The sequence below is a fragment of the Epinephelus moara genome, chromosome 5, assembly GCF_006386435.1.
Source record: "Epinephelus moara isolate mb chromosome 5, YSFRI_EMoa_1.0, whole genome shotgun sequence".
NCBI lineage: Eukaryota > Metazoa > Chordata > Actinopteri > Perciformes > Serranidae > Epinephelus > Epinephelus moara.
The window spans coordinates 30,179,925-30,200,495 of NC_065510.1; the positions used below are offsets into that span (position 1 = coordinate 30,179,925).

Genomic DNA, 20,571 nt, shown 5'->3' on the forward strand with positions numbered 1-20,571 from the left:
GATATGATATGATATGATATGATATACTTTATTGTCCCATAGAGAAATTTGTCTTGGACTCATATGCGCTGCATACAATAAAAACACAAATAAACAGTACAGTAAACATAACAACAAATAACACATACCCCCTCCCCAGTGCAGTATAGTAGGCTACACCCCCATATAATGAATCTAAATGACATTTTCAGGCCTTTAAAGCATCAAAAATGATTATGTTTGAGAAATGTAAAAGGAACACATTTTTCGGAAATGTCAAGCGTTCTTTTTGTTATCCAACTGTGGTCAATTTTCACTTTTTTCAACCTTTTATATCACCAAAAGTAACTGACATAATGATTGACAAAGTGAATCTGAGGCCGTCATGGCCCCTGATGTCCACTTGGTCATCCAACTTTGCCAAAAAAATATTGAATATTGAGCTTAACCATAATGTTTGTATGTATATCATAAATATTTACAACTGAATCAGTGGTTTTGTCATTGTAAACATTAGTTAACTTACTGGAAACACCAGCCACCTGCCAGCGGAACCTTTGGCTAGAGGGAATGTGTTTCTCTGCAGTACTGCTCGGCTGTTTATTTCCGGTGAGAGGCGGAAGTGAGCGCAGGGGGCTTGTGGAGGTGACCGAATGGCAGACAGCAGAATAATTTTGGTAATACAAAATTAACGCGAAGCACAAACAAACATATTATACTATTTTTAGCTAGCAGTGTCTAAACATCGCCGGTGCCATGGGAGCTCACCTGGTCAGACGGTATATCACCGAGAGGGACACCGAGCCGGACCCATCGAAGAAATTCGATTTCGACCCCGAGTTTGGTTTTGCAGGGAGGACCGAGAGAGGTTTGTCTGCAGCAGTGAAACTCATTAATGCATCTTCCAATGTGTTTACAGGCATTTGGTTTAAAATGACTTCCTTATCAGCCACGCTAGGTCAGCTCATTAAGTTAGCCGAGCTAGCTTTGTGCTAACGGCAGTAAAGCTACACCAGTTAGCTAGCAAGCTACTAGCTGTGTTGGAGGAGTTCAGTGTCAGGTGAGCTGGTGCAGTGTGCCCTGTTACAGTCTGTAGCCACCTGGCTACATGTATTAACTTGTTTGCTGCCACGGGCTCCCATTTGTTTCAATATATCCAAATAACTGTAATGCAGCATCGACATGTACTGAGTTTACACTGTATGTCGGATGAGTTGTCGATTTTTTGAAGCCTCTACAGGTGCCTGCTTTCCCCCTAAAAGACAGTACATCTTGTTTAATTGTGTATTTTAGAAGTATATTGATGCCATGTTCACATACAGATACATGGAAAGATAAAAGGTGAGCTCCACTTTAAAGGGGGACTACGCCCATTTTAAAAGTTAATATATGTTATGGTCTAAGACAGTGCAAAAATATTAGTAAAGATAAACAACTCTCTCCCTCTAGAGTGTTTTGTGATGAGGTGTAAAGTCTGGAGCTGCTCCATAGACAGTGATAAATTAAATCTGTTATAGATGACACAGAGCACACAGGTGGTTGTTCTGAGTATATGGGAACATTTTCCGTTCCAGCCCTTACAACACTACACTATAAAGCTCATTTTGCGTATAAAAAAGAAATATTCTGCGAGTCCGCAAAATCGGTCTCCTATTCATTGTCTATGGTCCAGCTCCAGACTTTATACCCTATGACAAAGCAGGTTTAACATTTGCCCCTCTTGTTTCTGGCTTCGAGAGAGAGTAGCTCATGCACACAAATATTGATTGAACCTTCCCAGGCCATGGAAATAGCATGTTAGAATTATTAATTTAGGCGGTGTCCCCCTTCAGAACTACAATTCACATATATCTCTGCTGGAAAGCAAAGGTTTATTTTATTTGGCAAATGTAATTAAGTTTAAAGTCTGAACAGTAAAGAGAAACATATACAGTGAATAAAGGATCAGCTCCTTGTACAGAAGCTGTAGCGATATTGTGGGGATTTGCTCATGTTCCGATTCAGAACTGTAAGATCTGAAATAAAATGCATTTGGATGTAATATCTCAAGCAAAAACACCCCAAGAAATCAGTGTCGGTGGACTTTACTTCAAAGGTGTTTTCAAATTAAAGAATGGACCGTTTTAAATGAAGCTTGAGTGTGGTGCATAGAAAGGCGTTTGAGTCAGGTAGTACCATAGATTAAAATGGGACTGTGCTATGGATATTTGTTACAGTTAGAACAAATTCTTAGATAACTGTTATTATGAAAAATATACAGAGCCTCTTCCCTGGACAGTATTTGCATAACAGACGTATTCGGACGATGTATTAAGACTCCCACATCTGAGGGTGTAAGAAATTATTGATACACACGAGTATTGTAATATTATGTTTTTTGATGCTGTTTTTATTCTAAAAAACACCGTGAATGATTTTGAAGAAATAATTTACATGCAAAGATTAGTGGCAGACAGTGATCATTTTGTGTTGTCTTTAATCCCTTGACAATAGCTCCTTCAGTGTCGTTATCTGACTCTTTCACTCCAACGTAACAACTTCTTGCTGACCTAAACACCAATAATGCAGACCAATGAAACAGACAGAGTCATTAAGGAAGAACCACTAGCTCTTAACATTGGTTTTTAAAAAAAGTCACAAATAGTCATAAGTATCACAATAAATCCCACTATACTGAATCTTAACGCCTGTATTGTGATGAGTATTGTATCACCAGATGCTTGCCAATACACAGCCCTACCAACAACCAATCATTTAGTACTTGAAAGATTGAAAGATGATTTGAAAGATGACCGTGAAAATGTGTATCCCTTTGCCAGAGATGGTAGCGACCCAGGAGCAGATGAACTTGGCCCAGCTGCCTTTGGAGCAGAGGGACTACTGTGCACATTACCTCCTGAAACTCATGAAGTGCAAGAGGGACAACTGGCCCAACTTCCTGGCCTGCAAGCATGAGAGACACGACTGGGACTACTGCGAACACCAGGAGTAAGTGTTTACATGAATACATTCGAAAGGTTGGGTTTAGTCGGTCTTTTGTAGAATGGACTCTGATCTAGATTATGAGGCTCTCAGCAGACCCACTTCATCGATTTAACCAAATGCGAGGTTATGCGTTATGTCAAGGTGGGAAAACTATTTGGTCAAAACTATTGATTTTCTCCACATTGCCCAGCCCTACTTTTTAAGAATTCTCATCTATGTTGGTTTAAAAAAAAAAAAGATCTCAAAGATTCATATGTGTAAACTTAGTAGCTAGTTTCCCTTTTTGAAAATTAGGACTCCACACTAAATCCAAAATCCCAAGAAACCTTGTTTTTTTTTCCTTCTTTGCTGGACAATAATATTGTCTCTCAAAGGAAGTCACTGTTAACTTGTGATGGAATTTTAGTACATTTAACAGCCTCAATTTCAGATTTAACAGTTAAACTTTAATCTTGTGATAAGATGCGGTACATCCAACTCGTCACTGACTGTGGGCCCTGTGTTTTTCTGCCTCCAGCTATGTGATGCGTATGAAGGAGTACGAACGAGAGAGGAGGCTCCAGCTGAGGAAGAAGAGAATCGAGGCTCAGGCTGAAGCTGCATGATCAGTGCATCCTCTGATGCTTCTTCTTCTCTGTACATAAGTGCTGCCGTTCACAATAAACAATATTGTTTAAGCTCTACAACTCAGTCTTATTAATATCAAAACGGGGTTGCGACCAAATTTAGATGACTGATGCACATTTAAACCCCAATTGAGCCTATTGGTGATGCTTTAAACTCTGCGTAATACAGCCTTCTACAAAAAAGCTCCAGTATTCCCAGGCTGGAGTGGTGTTGGCAAAGTCTTTGATGCAAATACACAGTGTGACACTAATACATAACGGAGTAAGGCAAGGACATTTTGGATTACCTTTTTTTAATAAATTACTTCAGACAAAATGACATGCTGTCATGTTCTCAAATTTAGATGAATGGATATAAAAACTAAAGCTTCAGATGCAGATTCAGCCTCACAACAACAGTATCAGCTGACATGAGTAGTTGGACATCTCACAGTATTTATGTACAGTGTGTCATTCAGTGTACACTTTGTAGAGGTAAGGTGAGGAGCTGCTCTGGATGCTTCACAATGGGTTTGTTTGTGGGCGATTAAAAAATACAGAGCAAGTGTAGTGCACTCAATATTACAGGGATCACAGGCAGGAAGCAGAAGAAGATTTTGTTGACGGGGGGAAAAAAAAGCAAAAGGGTTAAATTCTTTCAGTCAGTCAGTCTACTAAGCTCTGGGGTAGAGCACCCTCTCAGACAAGGGTGGGGGTGAGAGCTGAATGGACGAGGGGAGCGGTCAAGTATTCCTCTACAGGATGAAGGGCAGGATGGGTGAGCGGAGAGGAGGGTAGTCGCGGAACTCCTTCAGGTAGCTGCGGTGCTTCCCCTTGGCCCACACAGTCATCTGGATGAAACCAACCAGGGTGAAGAAGGCCACGGGCAGGCACTGGGTCATCAGTGTGAAGCCGAGCCAGGAGCCCAGCTGCAAGAGGAAGAGGAGGGACGTCACACACAGACTCAGACCACAAGAGGGCAGCAGCCGTGAGTTTAACTAAGGAAACTTTCAGAGCTTTTCAAAGGACAAAATGACAGTCCTATGATAAAATACAAATAGACGTAGAACAGTATAATCGGGGCTAATTTATCAAGTTTAAAGCTTCCAGCTGTGCAGTAAGTGTTATTCATTCTTTTAAAGCTCAATATGACAATTCCCCGCTCTATTTTCACGCAATGACTGCCACATTAATGCAGAGAAAACTTATCAGCCATCCCTTGATGACTCCGACACATTACCTCATAGGTGTAGTTGGGGCAGGAGACCAGCAGGAAGATCCAGGTGAAGGGGTTCTTGGTTGGATAGGGAATCTTCCTGGTCTTGGAGCCTGGATGAAGGTAACAAAAGAATACAGAAAATCAGTTAATCAACTCCATCTACTTATTACTATGTTTACACTGTGGCCCCATATCAAATGTTAACATACTGACCAATGATTATATCCTAAATTGACCTTAAAGTGGAAATAGACTCTTTTTTTTTTGCACAATGTAATGGCTATAGAATCATGACACTATGGGCATTTAGATTGGTTCCCTTTAAGTCTTCCTTCTACCATGAAGCTCTGTCTGCAACCAAGTACGATCTCCTCCTACAAAGGCAGTGCATTAACCATTGCGTAACCAAAACAGGACGAGGATAGCGCTTTTGTTTTCTCAGTAGCTATCGGTAGCTATCCCCAGTTACAAGAATATCAGTGTAAGTTCTTTGCAGTTATTATCCCCAGCAGTGGAAATGGCATGTGATGAAACAACCGCAGTAACTTGAAACTGTGGTAGGCACTGGGCTCTGAGGAAAACAGAAAGCGATCTGGTTGTCACTGCAACAGCCGCTGTTTGCACACAATATTCTAAATTATCTTCTTAGTACGAGTGTTGGATTTCTACATGAACACACATATTTCTGCCCCAGTGTGAAGAGTTTTGATTATTTCACTGAGAGATTTCTGTTTGCGTTGTTTTGTCAGTGCCCCTTTCACACATATTTCAATCCACCAGTTAGGATTCAGTAATATATGTATCAGGATGTTTGTTGAGTCAGATACGTAATATGTGAAATCATGTTTTCAGGAGCTGTAATCGAAAAGCACTCATATTTACCGAACTGATTTCGTCATGGTTCATAAGCCGCGTACACACAACCCAAGAACTACAACTGATTACCACAACTGATATTCTGTTCTTTAAATTAATTACATAGCAACCCAAATTTTGATGGTTATACATCAAATATCCCTGAAAATATGCTTAACATTCACTGTGGCTTAAACTTAGAGTGTCAGTGACAGTCAGATGTACAGGTGTTACAGGTGTGTGTGTGTGTGTGTGTGTGTGTTTACCTGGTGGACGGAGGTTCCGTAGAGCAATGTGGATGGAAAAGTTGCCAATCTGACAGAACTGAGAACGAAAACAGCCACAAGTGATTCAATAAAAGCCATTACTGTACACTTGTGAGGATGACAGAGAGCCAGTGGACAAACATACTTCCAATTCTAATACTAATAATAATTTAAATAATGTGAATGACATGTTTTGTTTCTATTATTTGTCAAATCAAATGATGCAGGATACATTTACAGAACAAAGTGTCGAGGAGAGAAATATTCTTACCAAGAATATGATGAGGGCCAGTCGGATCTGTTGCTCCCCGTAGACTGAAACAAGACAGTTAACATGAGTAATGATGAAAGCAGTTACAATTACACACTTGTGTATGTGAGTGTGGAGTGTACGCTGCGTGCATACTTACTGGGTGGTGTGTACAACGGATGGTTGATGTAATAAGCCATCCATGCTGCAAAGCCCCAGTAGTAGGTACAGTTCTGAAATGGAGAACATAAGAGAACGTTGTTCTATGTGGTAAGAGATACACCTTTTCTATCACAAACTGAACAGTTATTTATCCACCTTTTACTCCATAAGACTCTACATCACACCTTCACACATATTAATGTAAAGCGGGATATGACATGGAGTTTAAGTGGGAGAAAGCGTCTCACCTTGAAGATGTTGCGTAACGGCATTGTTCCATGAGAGAAGCGATGCACAAATAGCGTCTCCAGCAGCCTCTTCACGAAGTGGAAAGAGTGACACATACAGGCGAGACTGAAAAAAGCAGACGCTTGTGTTAGCTCTGCTACAGTTATTAAAAAGATGCAGGTACATTGCATCTCCTCCAAATGACAACACTGCCAGTCTATTCATCTCATCTAAAAGCTCTGTCCAGGCAGGATTTTGACACATACATTGATATAGAAAGAACATGGATTAAAGGAATAGTTTGGGTAAGGGGAAAATGTTTATTTACTTTCTTGCTTTGAGTTAGACAAGTCGACAATACCTTTCTTGGGTCTGTACAGGAAACATGAAGCTACAGCCAGCAGCAGAGTAGCCTAGGGTGCTGGTCACACAGAAAGCGTAGAAGCAGCTGGAGGCAGCTTTTTGTAATTGTTTCAAATGAGAATGAAGCTTTTTGCTCGCAGTTTTTGTGTTGCGAAGCCCCTCGTTTTTCTGCGCTCCAGGTACCTGGCGTTTTTGCTGGAGGAGTGCTCTGAACTCCTCAAGTTTAAAAAACTTCAAGTCAGAGCAGAAAATCATCTTTTTTACCATTGTCCAATCAGATGTTTTGAGAGGCGGGCCTTCTGTGGTGGTCACAACAACAAGTTCACAGTTGGAAAATAATGGAGCAGAAACTGGTGGTAGCGGTTGCTGGATACCCAGAGCTATACGGCCCAATGATAGACAGCAGGTTGTCAAACTGTCCCCGAGTCATCCTAAAATATGTCTGGAAACAGCCATCATGGAGGCGAAGCTCCTGGACCAACTGGTGGTACTCTCCATGATCCACCCTCTTTTTTAGGGTCTCATGTACCCACACAGATCTCCGTTTCCTCTGCCCAACAAACTATTCACTGACAGCTACTCACTTTCAACCAGAGCTACAGCAGGTACCCTCTGCCTGAACATTTTAGGAACTCGATACTAATTACTGTGAAATTAATCAAATTAATTAATTCAAGGTCGATCGATAACATAGAAAGGTTAGGATAAGAAGGTGATGGTGTGGTCGCCTGGCAACAAAAAAACCCTGCAGCAAGCTTTTTTTTTTTTACTAGCTGCATTCAATTAAAAAAAAAAAGGCAGTGTGCTGCGCGTTTTGAAACCTGCAAAACGCTTTCTGTGTGATCCACCCCTCGCTCCTCCATAGCTCCATCCTCTTGTCCAAATATGGTCGCTTCTGGTTCCAAAAAATTCAAAATGGCAACAGCAAAAAATACACCTGACTCAAGGCTTCAAAACAGGGGCCTACAAAACAACTGGTGACGTAACAGCTGCTGCGTTATTTATTTTTATACAGTCTGCTTTGAATCCAAGTGTCTGAAGCATTGCAAATAAAATCCCACAAGTTAATTATGAAATGTTTTTTCCACAGTGTCTAATTTTATATTGGCTTACAGCTGCATTCAGTTTAAATTAGTTTGCATGTGTTGATGAATGAATGCCTTTCCTTAATAAAATTGGTCTGGTCTGGATGAACAGTAGCTGAAGCCTTGCTAATATTTTAACGGCTGTTGATTGGTGACAGGGAATGGTAACTAGATCGATCGGTGGGGAATCCATTGGGTTTTTACAGACAACAAGTTCAGAAGTGAGAGTGAATTTGGCTTTCCTTGTATTGAACAGCGGTGATATGGTTGACCAGAAGTGCTTTAAGAACTCAGCAGGAGAAAACATGCCATTCAGGAGCCTGGCTGATTGCTAAGTAGCTGGAGCTCCATGTTTAACCTACAGACACAAGAGTGGTATCCATCTTCTCATCTAACTCAAGGCAAGAAAGCCCTCTTTGGGACAAGACGACTTTACAGAACTCTATAAAGTCGGTGAAGGCACGTTGGAGACACTCACTGTACGACCCAGTGTTTACTGGTGGTAAAGTCATATTTGGGTGCGTAGATGAAGGGAACTCTGAAGTAGAACATCAGATAGATGACCAGAGGACCTGTGTACTCAGTCAGAAAGACCTGGAAAAAAAAAAAAGACGTAGGGCAGGATAAGACAGAGCCCTGGAGACTCGGTTAAACTGTAGCCAGTGTCATATTACTGATATATTAGTTTGTTGCTGTGTTAGAAGACAAAGATATCATCTCCCCTCTCCTTGTTCTTCTTTCTCTCCTCAGTCTGCCTCTTTTGGCAGAGCCAGTAACCCCCCCCAACACACACACACACACACACACACACTCCCTTTGTACCCAGTGGGAAATCTCAATATAGCTCCACTTGATCCCACTTGCAGTCTGATATATGTGGGTTTGTCAGGACAGTTGGACCTGACTGCGACAGCACAATGTGTTGTACTCACTGTGACCCAGCTGATCTGCGCTCCCAGGTCTCTGAAGTAAAACGTTGCCGTGGTCCCCACAGGGAGATGCTGCAGAACGTCCTCATCCTTCAGAGACTTTCCCTCTGAAACACACAGGTTTGCTTAATGAGTTGTACAGTACATTATGAGTGGATGAGAGAAGTAGTACTACATGTACTATAAGTATACTGATAGACGATCATGCTGACTTACTGGGGTCTAGGCGAATGGACTGTCTGGCTGGGTACCACTGAGGATCTAAAACAGATAGATAAATATGTCACGGACATCTTAAGACAGGACATGACGTGTGTATTTTTATGTATGTGCAGCTTAAATATTTGCTTGACGTTAAACCAGATTTATGAGGCTTCAGTCAGCCTGCAGAGAGATGGCACTCACGGCTCTTGTGGAACATAGACTTGATCTCTCCGATGGTGGCATTTGGCTCGACCTACAAATAAGACCACAATAAATAAGTGGGGGGGACACACAAAGGGACAGCTAATAACCCATGTTTTCCATTCACGATGGCGATTAGTGGTAAATTTAGCTCTGGCTGTGCCTACACACCCTGTGGACGTGGTTTATTTAACAGCTGGTATTAGGGTTTCAAAGAGCCAAGGCACACACGCACACACACATACAAATACAAAACCACAGCCAAAGTACACGACCTTGTGCCAGGCTGCCAGCAACAGCCTGGCTAGCCCAAATATAAACACAATGACCACAAAACAGAAACATGAAGAGCACACAGTGGCAAATGTGGACACACAGTTGTTATAGGTGGGATGACAGAGCAGTGATCCCGCTGCTCTGAGGTGGAGTCAGGTAACTCAAAGCCATCGCCACATTCCCAAAATCTGATCAAATGGCCTTATCTGTTTGAGTTGAGGCAGCTCATACTGTACATACCTCCATCAAACCCTTCTAATATGGACTATCAAAACCACAGTTTAAAAACAGGAGGAAGTCTACCTTTGATTGGCCTGAACACTGACAGTGGTGATCTCTGTCAGTCTACAGGCAGCAGCATGTTCTTCTACATGCTAACAACAGCCATTCAGCTCTGTGATTCACTCAGTGACTATGATAAGTTCTCAGGCTGCATGTATAAGGGGAGCCTACTGACCTTATTAAGTGTGTCAGCCATGATGTGACTGATTCACATTAAAGAAGTATTTTACCACTGGAAAGATGGTCTTTTCATAAAACCAGGTTGCTTGCTCAAGAGGAAGAAAATCTACAACTACCAGAATGCACTACTCCCGCATGGGACCAATAAATGTTCCTGCTGTTGGGCCACGTAATTCAAGTTTGTCTTTTGACACAGGAGGCAATATGGCGACCAGTTGGTAACGAACAATCTCAAATCACAGTTACAGTAAGCTGTTTCTGAAAACATTTTAGATGAGAAATAGGCAATGCAGTATCAAAATCTCGGTTCATATTTGATCGGAGCTGCTTGGATTTACCTTTTGATCTGAATTTGGTCTGAATCTAAGAGAGACAAATGTAGATATTGGAACAGGTATGGGTGCATCCCTAAATAGGTCCAGTTACTGAGGTACTCTGCCTGGAAAAATGTAGTTTAACAAGAACCTGAGTTATCAAATCTATGCGTCATTCGGTGGCATGGTGCTGCAGTGGTTAGCATTGTCGCCTCACAGCAAGACAGTTCCCAGTTCGAACTCAAGTGGGGGGTTCGAACCCTGGGGTAAGGGAGTTTTCTGCAAGTACTCCGGCTTCCTCCCACAGTCCAAAGACATAAAGGTTAGGTTAACTGGTGACTCTAAATTATCCGTAGGTGTGAATGTGAGCGTGAATGGTTGTCTGTCTCTATGTGTCAGCCCTGTGATGGTCTGGTGACCTGTCCAGGGTGTAACCCGCCTCTTGCCCAATGCCAGCATGTCAGCTGTGATAGGCTATAAACAGATGTCTGCATATGAACACAGACAAATTAGAAAACACTTTCCAAAAAGCTAAATCATTGTCAGATGATAGCCGACAGGTTCCAAGACTGCATTTCAGCAACGGCCACTTCATTCCACCTCTTTTACTCTCCACATGTACTGTTTACCTGCAGGCAACCAAACCCGCTCAAACACGATTGGTCAATACTATACAGGCTGGAAATAGACTACAAACCGACTACAAACAATAGCTAGAATCTTTCGATAACAAAACCTTGTCCTGTTGCTTACAGATTCTGCATACATGCGCAGATACAACATCTATTTATAGAGATTAGACACTGCCTGTCTCTATGTTTTCACTGTCTGTTTGAAATTAGTTTTAGTATTGTGCTGTTTCACCTGTTATGTTTGTATTAATGTCACTAAAGCATGTTGGACTTCCCTAACCTGTATGAAATGTGCCCAGTAAATAAAGACTGACTAATCAGTTTCTAAAGCATTGATGTTCTGATTTGTGAATGTCTTTAACCAACTTTTGAAGCAACCACTGACATCCTTTCATTTCAGAAGGTTACAAAAATAAACTTACAGAGACTTAAACATGCTCGAGAGAGGTAATTATCATCTTATCCTTAATTATACTGTAAGTGACAGAGTGTCTTATATAAGTTTCATGGTCCCTGCGAGTTATTAAACTGAAATAAATGGAAACAAAAAAATGAGACAATTCCCCGATTAGTATTAAAACAAACTCTGCTATACTATCTGCACATTACATAATTATAGCATCTCAGGCATCCGCATCAAATTTCTCTCCGGCCTCTGACTTTTATGACTTTGGCAACAGGTTTCTCAAAACATTTTAACAGTAAGCCTATATACCTCCGATGGCCTGGACCAGGAAAGCTAATATGCTTTCGTGAAATGTATACCTATATGCAATAGAGCTGTGACAGCTGATTAGTCGGTTGACAGAAAACATTCAATTAATCATTAAAGTAATTTTTCTTCCAAAAATGGCAAAAGGGCTGCTGTTTTCCTGCTTTTCTCCATTTTAAACAATTAAATGAAATGTCGGTGGGTTTTGAACTGACAAAGCAAGACACTTAAAGACATCACCTTGGTTTCTAAGGAACTGTGATGGACATTTTTCCCTATTTCTTGACATTTCGTAGACCAAACAATTAATTGATTGTTCTAGAAAATAATCATTAGTTGCAACCCCAGTATGCAATCACATTATCTAAGCAAAGATGTGACAAAATAAAACAAATATTGCTTCTAATACTGCACCGTATGAATGTTTAGCGAATTCAAATCTAAAACCTGCAATTGCAAATCAAACTTTGAACTGTTGAACTTGTTAGAGAGCACTGAGTTTGACAGTACTTACGATCAAAGGCCTGGATGTATAATTAATTACTGAGGCCAGTGCTGTTCAGTATAAACAGTATGCTAGATTATCTTAGCAGTGGTGTTCAAACCTTTTCCTTTCCATGGTGTTTCCTGGAACTTAAAGAATATAAGGAACAGTCCCTCAGAGATCGTGTGACACATCTGAGGCAGGCTGAGGAGGTGTCTGCTGCTGTAATAGACTTGGCTTCTGTTCATGTCGTCTAGAGATCCTCGGGCCATTTTAAGCAGGATGACATCATCGAGAGACCACCTCTCTGTGACCCCTTCCGATCCTTCTACAGGCTTCATTCAGTGTTAAGATCTCTGAGTCTGTCCCGGTAACCCCGACCCAGACACGATACAGTACTTGAGTTTTATTTCTAACTCAGTCTGTTAGTTTAGCTGTTAGACAACTTTAAGACACCATTCCCCCAAAGGGCCCTCTGTCCAGATCCAGATCTATATCTGTCAAACCTGTGACACGTCCTCTCCAAAATGTGTTAAGATTGCGCACGCTATCACCATGGAAACTCTGCTAAGCTGACAACAGGGTATAATCCAACAAGGATAGCACTTTATACTTGGTGGTCTTGAGGAGCAGCCGCTGATAAGCCGAGTCTGGCCCGACTGACAGACTAACACCACTGTAAACTTGGCTAATGCAGCTCTATACACCAACAGGCCTCACACCAACAATACACTAAACCCTCCTAATGCAGCCGCACTGACTTTCAGACCTGTCAATAGAAAATGAAAGCTGTCTAACACAACGATAACAGAGCACAGGCCAAGTACAAATTGCTGGAAATATACCTGATGAAACAATGAGCTCCAAAGTCCTTTCAAAATAAAGGTGGCTAATACAACAGTGATACTCTAAAAGCCAGACTGTAAACACAGCTGGAGTCCATCAGTCAGTATCACGCTGTCCTTTTCAGACTGTACTGCAAAACTATTTGTATTACATCTTGTAACTTGTTGTATTACGGCTGGGCGATATGAAGAAAATCAAATATTGCAATATTTTTAACCAAATACCTCAATATCGGTATTAATTTTTGATAAATAAATTATCATCAGTTATGTGGATGTAATGACTAAATGGGCAAAATTAAATCGTAGCAGAGCGGGGAGGTCACTAAATTATATCACTTTAATGTAATGCAGCCTTAAAACCAGGAAAGACAACACTGATATCACGATATCCAAAATTTGAGACAATATGTAGTTCCATATTGTGATATAATGCGAATACAATAGAATAGCTGACAATATATCTGCTTTTGTCCTGACCCTGTACCCAACTGAGGTTGAGTCTTTGTTCAAAATCCCAAATCTGCTCATGCTGTGAGGAGGAACTCCACAAAAAGCAGTTATAACTTTTTCATAGGAACCCCCCTTTGTATTGTTTCCATACCTAAAGAAGTATGAACAATTGTAGTTCTTAGATCACCGTTTTAAGGGGCTTTTAGCTCCTATTTCAGAGTAGTACTCTCCCAGCACAAGCGGAACCTTGAATGTCTATGGTGTACGGTGATTGGTCAAACAAAGCCAATGGAGCACCGGCAACCACCATTTTTAAAAAGCTGTTAACCATGTAAACAGACAATACAAAACACCTCGTATGGAAGAAATGGAAGAAAACCCCAACAAATTGATCGACAGTGAATTCCAGGCTTTACTGAGCATATATGCGACACCTATATTTTCTCTAAACTTTTTCCTTGCCTCGGGTCAACAGCTTTTCTTGCCGTTTTGGACAATTCTGTAAACACTCTCCTCTGTGATCCAATTGAGAGCTGTTTTCTAGCTGTGCTGCTGGCAACTGGCTAACAACGTACAGAGGTTGATATTCTGGGACTCATACCTATTCTGCACCACACCTTGTTCATGATTAATGGACTTGTATTTATATAGCGCCTTTCTAGTCTTACGACCACTTAAAGCCCTTCACACTACATGTCACATTCACCCATTCACACACACATTCATACACTGATGGACGAGGCTATCATACAAGGTGCCACCTGCTCATCAGATGAGCATTAAGGCGCGCTCACACACTGATGGCAGAGCCACTGGGAGCAATTTGAGGTTCAGTATGTTGCCCAAGGACACTTCACATGCGGACTTAAGGAGCCAGGGATTAGGGCTGGGTATCGTTTAAAAATTCAAGATACCATTAACCAATACCAGTACACTTTAAAGTGATACTGATACTAATAGAGTACTTCAATTTGATACCCATAATGTGAATGGCATGGCATGTAGTACAGCCAAACTTTCCAACATTTTGGTGGCATCTCAGCACGCTGAACTCCGGCAAATGTAACACGCCTGACTTCATTACACCACAGACTGTATGTGTTGTAGCTGCTACTGCAGGAGTGTGACCTTGGTGCTGCAGACAGCTGTAAGAGTCTGCCCAGCCGCAAACACACAGTGATGAGGCAAACTATTAGCATTACACGGCTAACATTACTGGTTATTAACAGGTTTAATGACAGAGCTTAGCCATTTCTTTGTCAGTGTAATACTGTTCAGACTGTTTAACGGCTTAGTGTTGGATGCTGCGTTACCTCATGCTAACCAGGCAGAGGTTGAACTGACCGTCAGTGCGGAGGCAGCAACAGAAAGTTTGCTGATCTGGCAGGTAGTCAGGATGCTCCAGGATCAGACCCATGGCGCAAAAAGAATTACATGCAGGTATCGTTTGACTGGAGACATATGATACTACTTCATACTGCTTTATTTTGGTCGATACATTAAAAGGTATCAATTACCAAAACCCAGCCCTAATGGTGATCTAACCACTGATCTCCTGATTACTGTACGACCCACTCTACTTCCTCAGCCTCCGTTCAACCATCTGAACTGAAACAGTTGGTGAAGTTAGAGTCAACCAACTTCTGAAGGCCATAATGAAAAAGGGAACCTTGCACAAAGTGATGTGTGTTGCATTTTATGCATGAATTGTGCTTTATAAATAAAGTTTATCATTATTATGGTTATTATTATCATGTATCTTCAACCTTTTATTATTTCACGTAGAGGAGTGAGGCTCCTTGGGATATTTTCTGAAGTAAAAAGTGCACCATCAGTTTGTTTTTAAATTGTACACAATATTTCCTGCATTACTTCAAAATGTATATCATGAATATCATAAATATCATGGATGATACAAAACCACTAATGATAAAGAGTATCTTGAACATTATGTCAGACTTTTCTCTCCAGGAGATGTTCAGGGTGTAGTCACTGCTTTTGAGGCCATAGGTTGTGGTGGTGTAATATCTTATGTAAGGTGTACTGTACCTAGCATAATATCTGCCTATACAATGACCACAGTTGACGACAGAGTTGAATCAGCAGCTCTCCAACAGAGTCGCAACAAAAAGTCGTCTTTGTAAAATTCAAAATGGTTGGATGTGTGTGAGGGCTCCTGTAGCAGCTGTACAGTCGTTTGTATTGTTGTATTTACCCGCTGTAGGTGTGCATGCCAGACACCCCTTCCTTACACAGATATCTGGTCACAGCAGTGTTGTGTCGCATGCATAAAACGGGCTCCAGTGTGTGCGTCTCATTTTCACACCCACTGTCTGACAGCAAGGACTACAGCAGCTCGACAATGTTCTAGAAAACGTCTGACTCACTCATACACACAGACTTTTGCTGTGATAGAGGACCAGACATACTGCACTTGTTGCATTTAGTAAACATACAGACACTCAACACAGGCACACAGATGATTGAATGTGTCCATACGTTATACGAAAATATGTTTTGCAGACTTCAGGTAGAAAAAAACAGTACTTAAACTGAAATTAAGATGAAAACTGTTAAAAATATGAAGAAAAGAAATGCGTTCTCACCTTGTCCAGGAAGCAGAGCTTGTCCTTGGTCTTGGCATCCAGTATCTCCACCTCAAAGAAAACAACAGCCTTTTTAGCTTTTTTAGCAGGTTTACGTTTGACCGGTGCTGGGACCGGCAACGGGGCAAGCACCGCCCCATTAACCGGCTTTTTAGTGCTGGTGGCCTCTAGTGCTAGGGCATCCATGTCCACAGTCCTCCTCCTGCGCTCGGTTTATTCCCTTCTTCCCCTCACTCTTCCTCTCGGTTTTCTTGTCACTCCTCACCTCTCAACTGTCTATCTGAGATATACGCCAAACCATAGAGGAGAGGGGCGGCACTCAGCTGTGGAAATAAATCTCCACAGCTCCTCTACCCCTCCTTCCTCTTCCTCACTGTCATTCTCTCGCTCTCCCTCCCTCTCTGCCCCTCGCTCATTCCTTCACTTCTGGTGCGTTGCTTTATTTAACTGCCAGTCGACCCCTGGAGCGTGGACATACGCCACATGTGTGTGCACAGTTGCATACACAAGAATGCCCAGTATCCCCGTGGCAAACTGTCTGCCGTAGATCATCTGTATATATCTCACAAAGGAAACTTCTAGAGCACAGAGTAATGCCTATATTTCAGCGCTGCAGTGGTTTTGAAACATAATTCCCTCCTAAAAAAAGGATACCTGATGACCTTTGACACCTCTCAACCCCCTGCTAAGTGGGAAGATGGAGGAGAGTTATTATGCCAAACAGCAACCCCCCTTTCCAAGTCTGTCCCCCTCCCTTTCTCTCCCCAGCTAAATATAAACATCTACTGCTAACTGCATGACCAGCAGTCCTCTCCCTAAAGACCCCCACCAGTCTGCGCCTATATGATGATGTCATCGGTTCACTACTGTCCATATCCATCTACAGCAATGACATACTGTACATCACATTTAATCAGAAACCCAAAACCACAACTTTTACAGCGTGTGGTACCTTTAAACCAAACCGAGCAGCATGATCGCTGATTTGCTCACATGGGGAGTCGCCTTTTCCTGCCACCAAGGGGTGATAATAATCCAGACTGTGAGGGCTTAGTCGGGGCATTCCCTTGGTGGAGCCCCCACTCTCTAATGACACGTAGTCAGATACAGTTTCAATAATGAATGAAAGACATAAAGTCACAAGTGGCAACATGGATGTTCATGCCAGACATGTATCTTTGAAACAGTCACCCTCGCATCCATCAGCTTTGCTCCAACATCAGATTTAGACAGTGGCCTGGACCATGTCTATCTAATGTACCTGCCACAAATTTGTTTGTTTTTTTGAGTAAACACACTGCGCATCAGTTACATAGTATCATCTGAGACTAAAAGTGAAACAGGGCTCTCTGGTGATTTAGTTTTATGGCCTCAGATGTTGACAGATTTTGCGTATTGCTTTATTTTGTTTGTTTCCGTGGCACATATTTGATTTTTTTTTATCTCATTCACACAAGGCAACGTACCTTTCTGAAACTTTTACATGTTTTTTAAATGAATGAACTGAGCCGCTTAATAACTGTACAAATGCAACATTCACGCCTGCTCAAATCAAGCAGGACACATGATACTGTAGTTGAGACTTCAGGGAAATAACCCCATCTCTACTCTGTGCCAGGCATACCCACTGCCGCTGTACCTCCCACATCTCATCTATATAAAGCTCCTCTCTGGCAGTGACAGTCTGTCCTGGTGAGGGTGAAGCAGGACACAATTTAATTGAGATGGTGGACTTAAGCTGTTCTTTGCAGGTTTTGCCTGTAATTCCTGTCCCAAGGTAAGACACTTTTTTTTTTTATTTTAAGGGATGGCCTGTTTAGACAGATGAGCAGACAATCTGGAAATGCTCCTTACGTGTTTTTGTACACACTTCCACATACCGATTAGCAAGACAGATCGCTGAGAAAATGTTGCAGCTCTCTGGTGCTACCTGGTGACTAATGGCAATCTATCTAATGACTAAAACTGAAACATTTACAGTTGGATTTATGTCCCATGATACTGTTAACACCGCAACTAAAAAAAAATAAGTACAAAGTAGGCTACTTCTGTTTAGCTTATATATTGCGCAATTCACAAAAAGTAAAACTATTACAGTTGAATCCATAAACTTGAGCTCTTAAATTTTAACTTTATTTGATGAAATCATTGAGGAATACATAGAAAAAATGAACTCATGGAGCATGTGCCTGCACTGGTGAGAACATTTAACTTTTAACATGTGTACTGGTTATGGTGTCAGTCAAAGTCCACACCCTGCAATGACCACATTTTTGTGACTTCAAGTAAGCATACCTGCTGTAGCTGTTGCTGTAACAATGCCTATTTACTAGCTAATCATACAGTTTCATTGGCCACATGCACAAAAACCTCTGCACACACATGGTTGCACACTGGTGTAACACCATATTCTGTGACCTGTCGGACCCTCTGTTCGGAGCAGCATACCTTAGGTGTATTGTAACTGCAAAACTTTGTACCATGTGTCATATTTTGATAACTGCTAATCAAAATTGTGACTTCATAGTATTTTATAGTCACAAATTTTGATTGTTGTAAAGAATGGTGGCTAGCGGTGTCGGTTTGTCTGGAGAGCCACCATTTGCCAAAACGTGGTCACCCTGTCAGTTTTTCTTCCACACTTGACCTTCACAGAGTCTTATAATACTGCATACACTAGTTACAATGTGGGTTCACACATATTTGTGGTACTCACATGCAGCCAAGGTCATGGCAGACGGTGATAACTGAAGATACCTGCTGTAGCTATTGCTGTAACAAAGTGTATTTACTGGCTTATCTTTCAGTTTCAAAGGCCATGACCAGGAAAAGGTGAGGCAGGCTAATCGATTAGGGGTTGCGAGAGTGTCCTATTACTGACACATTGTCCAGTGCAAATGAACTCTGACACCAGTGCAGCCACGAGAGATGTCATAAAGAAAAAATCTTTTATGATTTAAGTTTTGTTTTGCTCCTCGCAGGTTGCAACATCTGTCAACAGAAAGAAGGGGAACCGGAGCAGCCACTGGTTGTTTCTGTCAGACTACTTTAAAGCCTGTCTGATGGGTTTTGATGCCCATGAAACTCTTATTTGTTAACATTTAGAGAAGCTTTCAGTGATTGCAGGAGCACAGTGGTTTAGTGGCAGAGGAAACCTTTCACATTAATGATGAAGAGTCACGCCTGGATGTTTCTGGAACAGTTAGCCTAAACCTAAACATTAGTTCTCTGTTTTTGTTTTCTAAGTAGGTTTCTGTCATCAGTTTAGGGTCTGACTGATGCTATGTTAAATCATATATCACATCCTGGGCACTTGAGTTAATTCAGCAGGGCTCACGCACTTGACTGTTCACCTGCAGTATTGGGCAACAAGAAGATAAGAAGCGCCATGAGCCATACCAGCCAGAGATGGCGATAATGACAAGCATTATCCTGCACAGAGGGCTCTGTGTTTAGCTAACAGAAGCGTCCAGCGTCTACCAACAACCTAACAAATACACAACACGAGTACAATTCGTCGTAACTGAGGATGCAGCTCGTATTTCCGGTACGATATTAGCCGATACAACCGTTAATTTCCGTGCACGAGGAGCCACAAATCCCCGGTCATAGCAACCTGACCATGACAGGCAGCGTTGCTCTCGTGTTTAAAGCTCTAAATGTGACTGTTCCGGAGGAGTTTACCTCTATAGGAATCCCAAGGACATTCCTAATTGATTTAATAAATTATATTCTGGCCCAACAAAGCGCCCCGTTAACGGTTTAGAGTTTCATAGACACTACTTACCTCGTAGTGCTTCATCTTGGCAGTTTGCACCCCCTTCCTTAATATCCCGGATGAGTGACAGGGCCGCTTCCAATCAGCGGAGTAATGTACGACTGGTGAAGTCATGGTGGGCGGGCACTACGGCCCTGTCGCAGCCAATCAGAACCGGCGGCATTCAGGCAATCACTTCCACACCAGTAAAGCTACTGGTCCTCACTATCAGCGGCGAAGCCAATTAGATTTAAGCAAACGGGGAGGTCGCGGCTACGCTAATATAATTGGATTTATACATAAAGTTGAGTGCTCTCTGTGTAGCAGCCCTGACCGTCTGTGTGCAGGCTTATCTACTGATCCAACTGGTGACGACAGACTGTGCACCACCTCTCATGCTGTATAGGAAATACTTTATGGCTTTTCCCAACTTTATTTCCAGGCTAATTTGTTTTGGCAGCCCCTTTTTCTATATTATGCTATTACATCATTCATTTTGCCCACAACTGCACATTGTGTAATCTCTTTAATTGCATTTCTTTGTCGGTCTACACTGTGTTTTCCATGTGCATAAACTGTCCTGTATGAATAAAGTTTTCCATTTGCCTGGTATGTTGTCACTTTATAATCTTAAACCAAAGGCAATAGTCATTCTGAGGGAAACTGTCAGGGTATGAATTGCTTATAGTCAGGTGCATT

The 20,571-nt window shown here is 41.8% G+C and overlaps 2 protein-coding genes across 3 annotated transcripts; one reads left to right on the plus strand and one right to left on the minus strand.

Moving 5' to 3' along the window:
• Positions 1–564: 564 nt before the first annotated feature.
• On the plus strand, positions 565–3,650 carry ndufb7 (NADH:ubiquinone oxidoreductase subunit B7). The gene is made up of 3 exons (XM_050044464.1): positions 565–847; positions 2,799–2,967; positions 3,482–3,650. The coding sequence occupies exons 1-3, from the start codon at positions 736–738 to the stop codon at positions 3,567–3,569; spliced, it is 369 nt and encodes a 122-aa protein (XP_049900421.1). The 5' UTR covers positions 565–735; the 3' UTR covers positions 3,570–3,650.
• A 216-nt stretch (positions 3,651–3,866) lies between these two features.
• Positions 3,867–19,981, minus strand: tecrb (trans-2,3-enoyl-CoA reductase b). Of its 2 annotated transcripts, XM_050044463.1 has the most exons (12): positions 19,903–19,981; positions 16,116–16,166; positions 9,332–9,383; positions 9,143–9,187; positions 8,930–9,033; positions 8,476–8,591; positions 6,570–6,675; positions 6,320–6,392; positions 6,181–6,224; positions 5,910–5,967; positions 4,810–4,898; positions 3,867–4,498 (listed from the first exon to the last, which is right to left on the minus strand). In XM_050044463.1, exons 1-12 carry the CDS (start codon positions 19,915–19,917, stop codon positions 4,325–4,327), a joined length of 927 nt encoding a protein of 308 aa, XP_049900420.1. In that variant the 5' UTR covers positions 19,918–19,981; the 3' UTR covers positions 3,867–4,324. The 2 variants fall into 2 exon arrangements, with proteins under 2 accessions (XP_049900420.1, XP_049900419.1); XM_050044462.1 differs by lacking the exon at positions 19,903–19,981 and having other exon boundaries at positions 16,116–16,332.
• Between the last annotated feature and the right edge of the window lie 590 nt (positions 19,982–20,571).

Bases quoted from the DNA above. Each gene is read 5' to 3' on its own strand.
- tecrb (XM_050044462.1), bottom strand. From the start codon at position 16,301: ATGGATGCCCTAGCACTAGAGGCCACCAGCACTAAAAAGCCGGTTAAT. The intron at 9,034-9,142 runs GTAAGTCAGCAT...TGTGTGTTTCAG, and splicing joins GTCCATTCGCCTAGACCCCA to AGGGAAAGTCTCTGAAGGAT. The intron at 6,676-8,475 runs GTGAGTGTCTCC...TGCTTTTTTCAG, and splicing joins AGTAAACACTGGGTCGTACA to TCTCGCCTGTATGTGTCACT.
- ndufb7 (XM_050044464.1), top strand. From the start codon at position 736: ATGGGAGCTCACCTGGTCAGACGGTATATCACCGAGAGGGACACCGAG. The intron at 848-2,798 runs GTTTGTCTGCAG...TCCCTTTGCCAG, and splicing joins TGCAGGGAGGACCGAGAGAG to AGATGGTAGCGACCCAGGAG. The intron at 2,968-3,481 runs GTAAGTGTTTAC...TTCTGCCTCCAG, and splicing joins GACTACTGCGAACACCAGGA to CTATGTGATGCGTATGAAGG.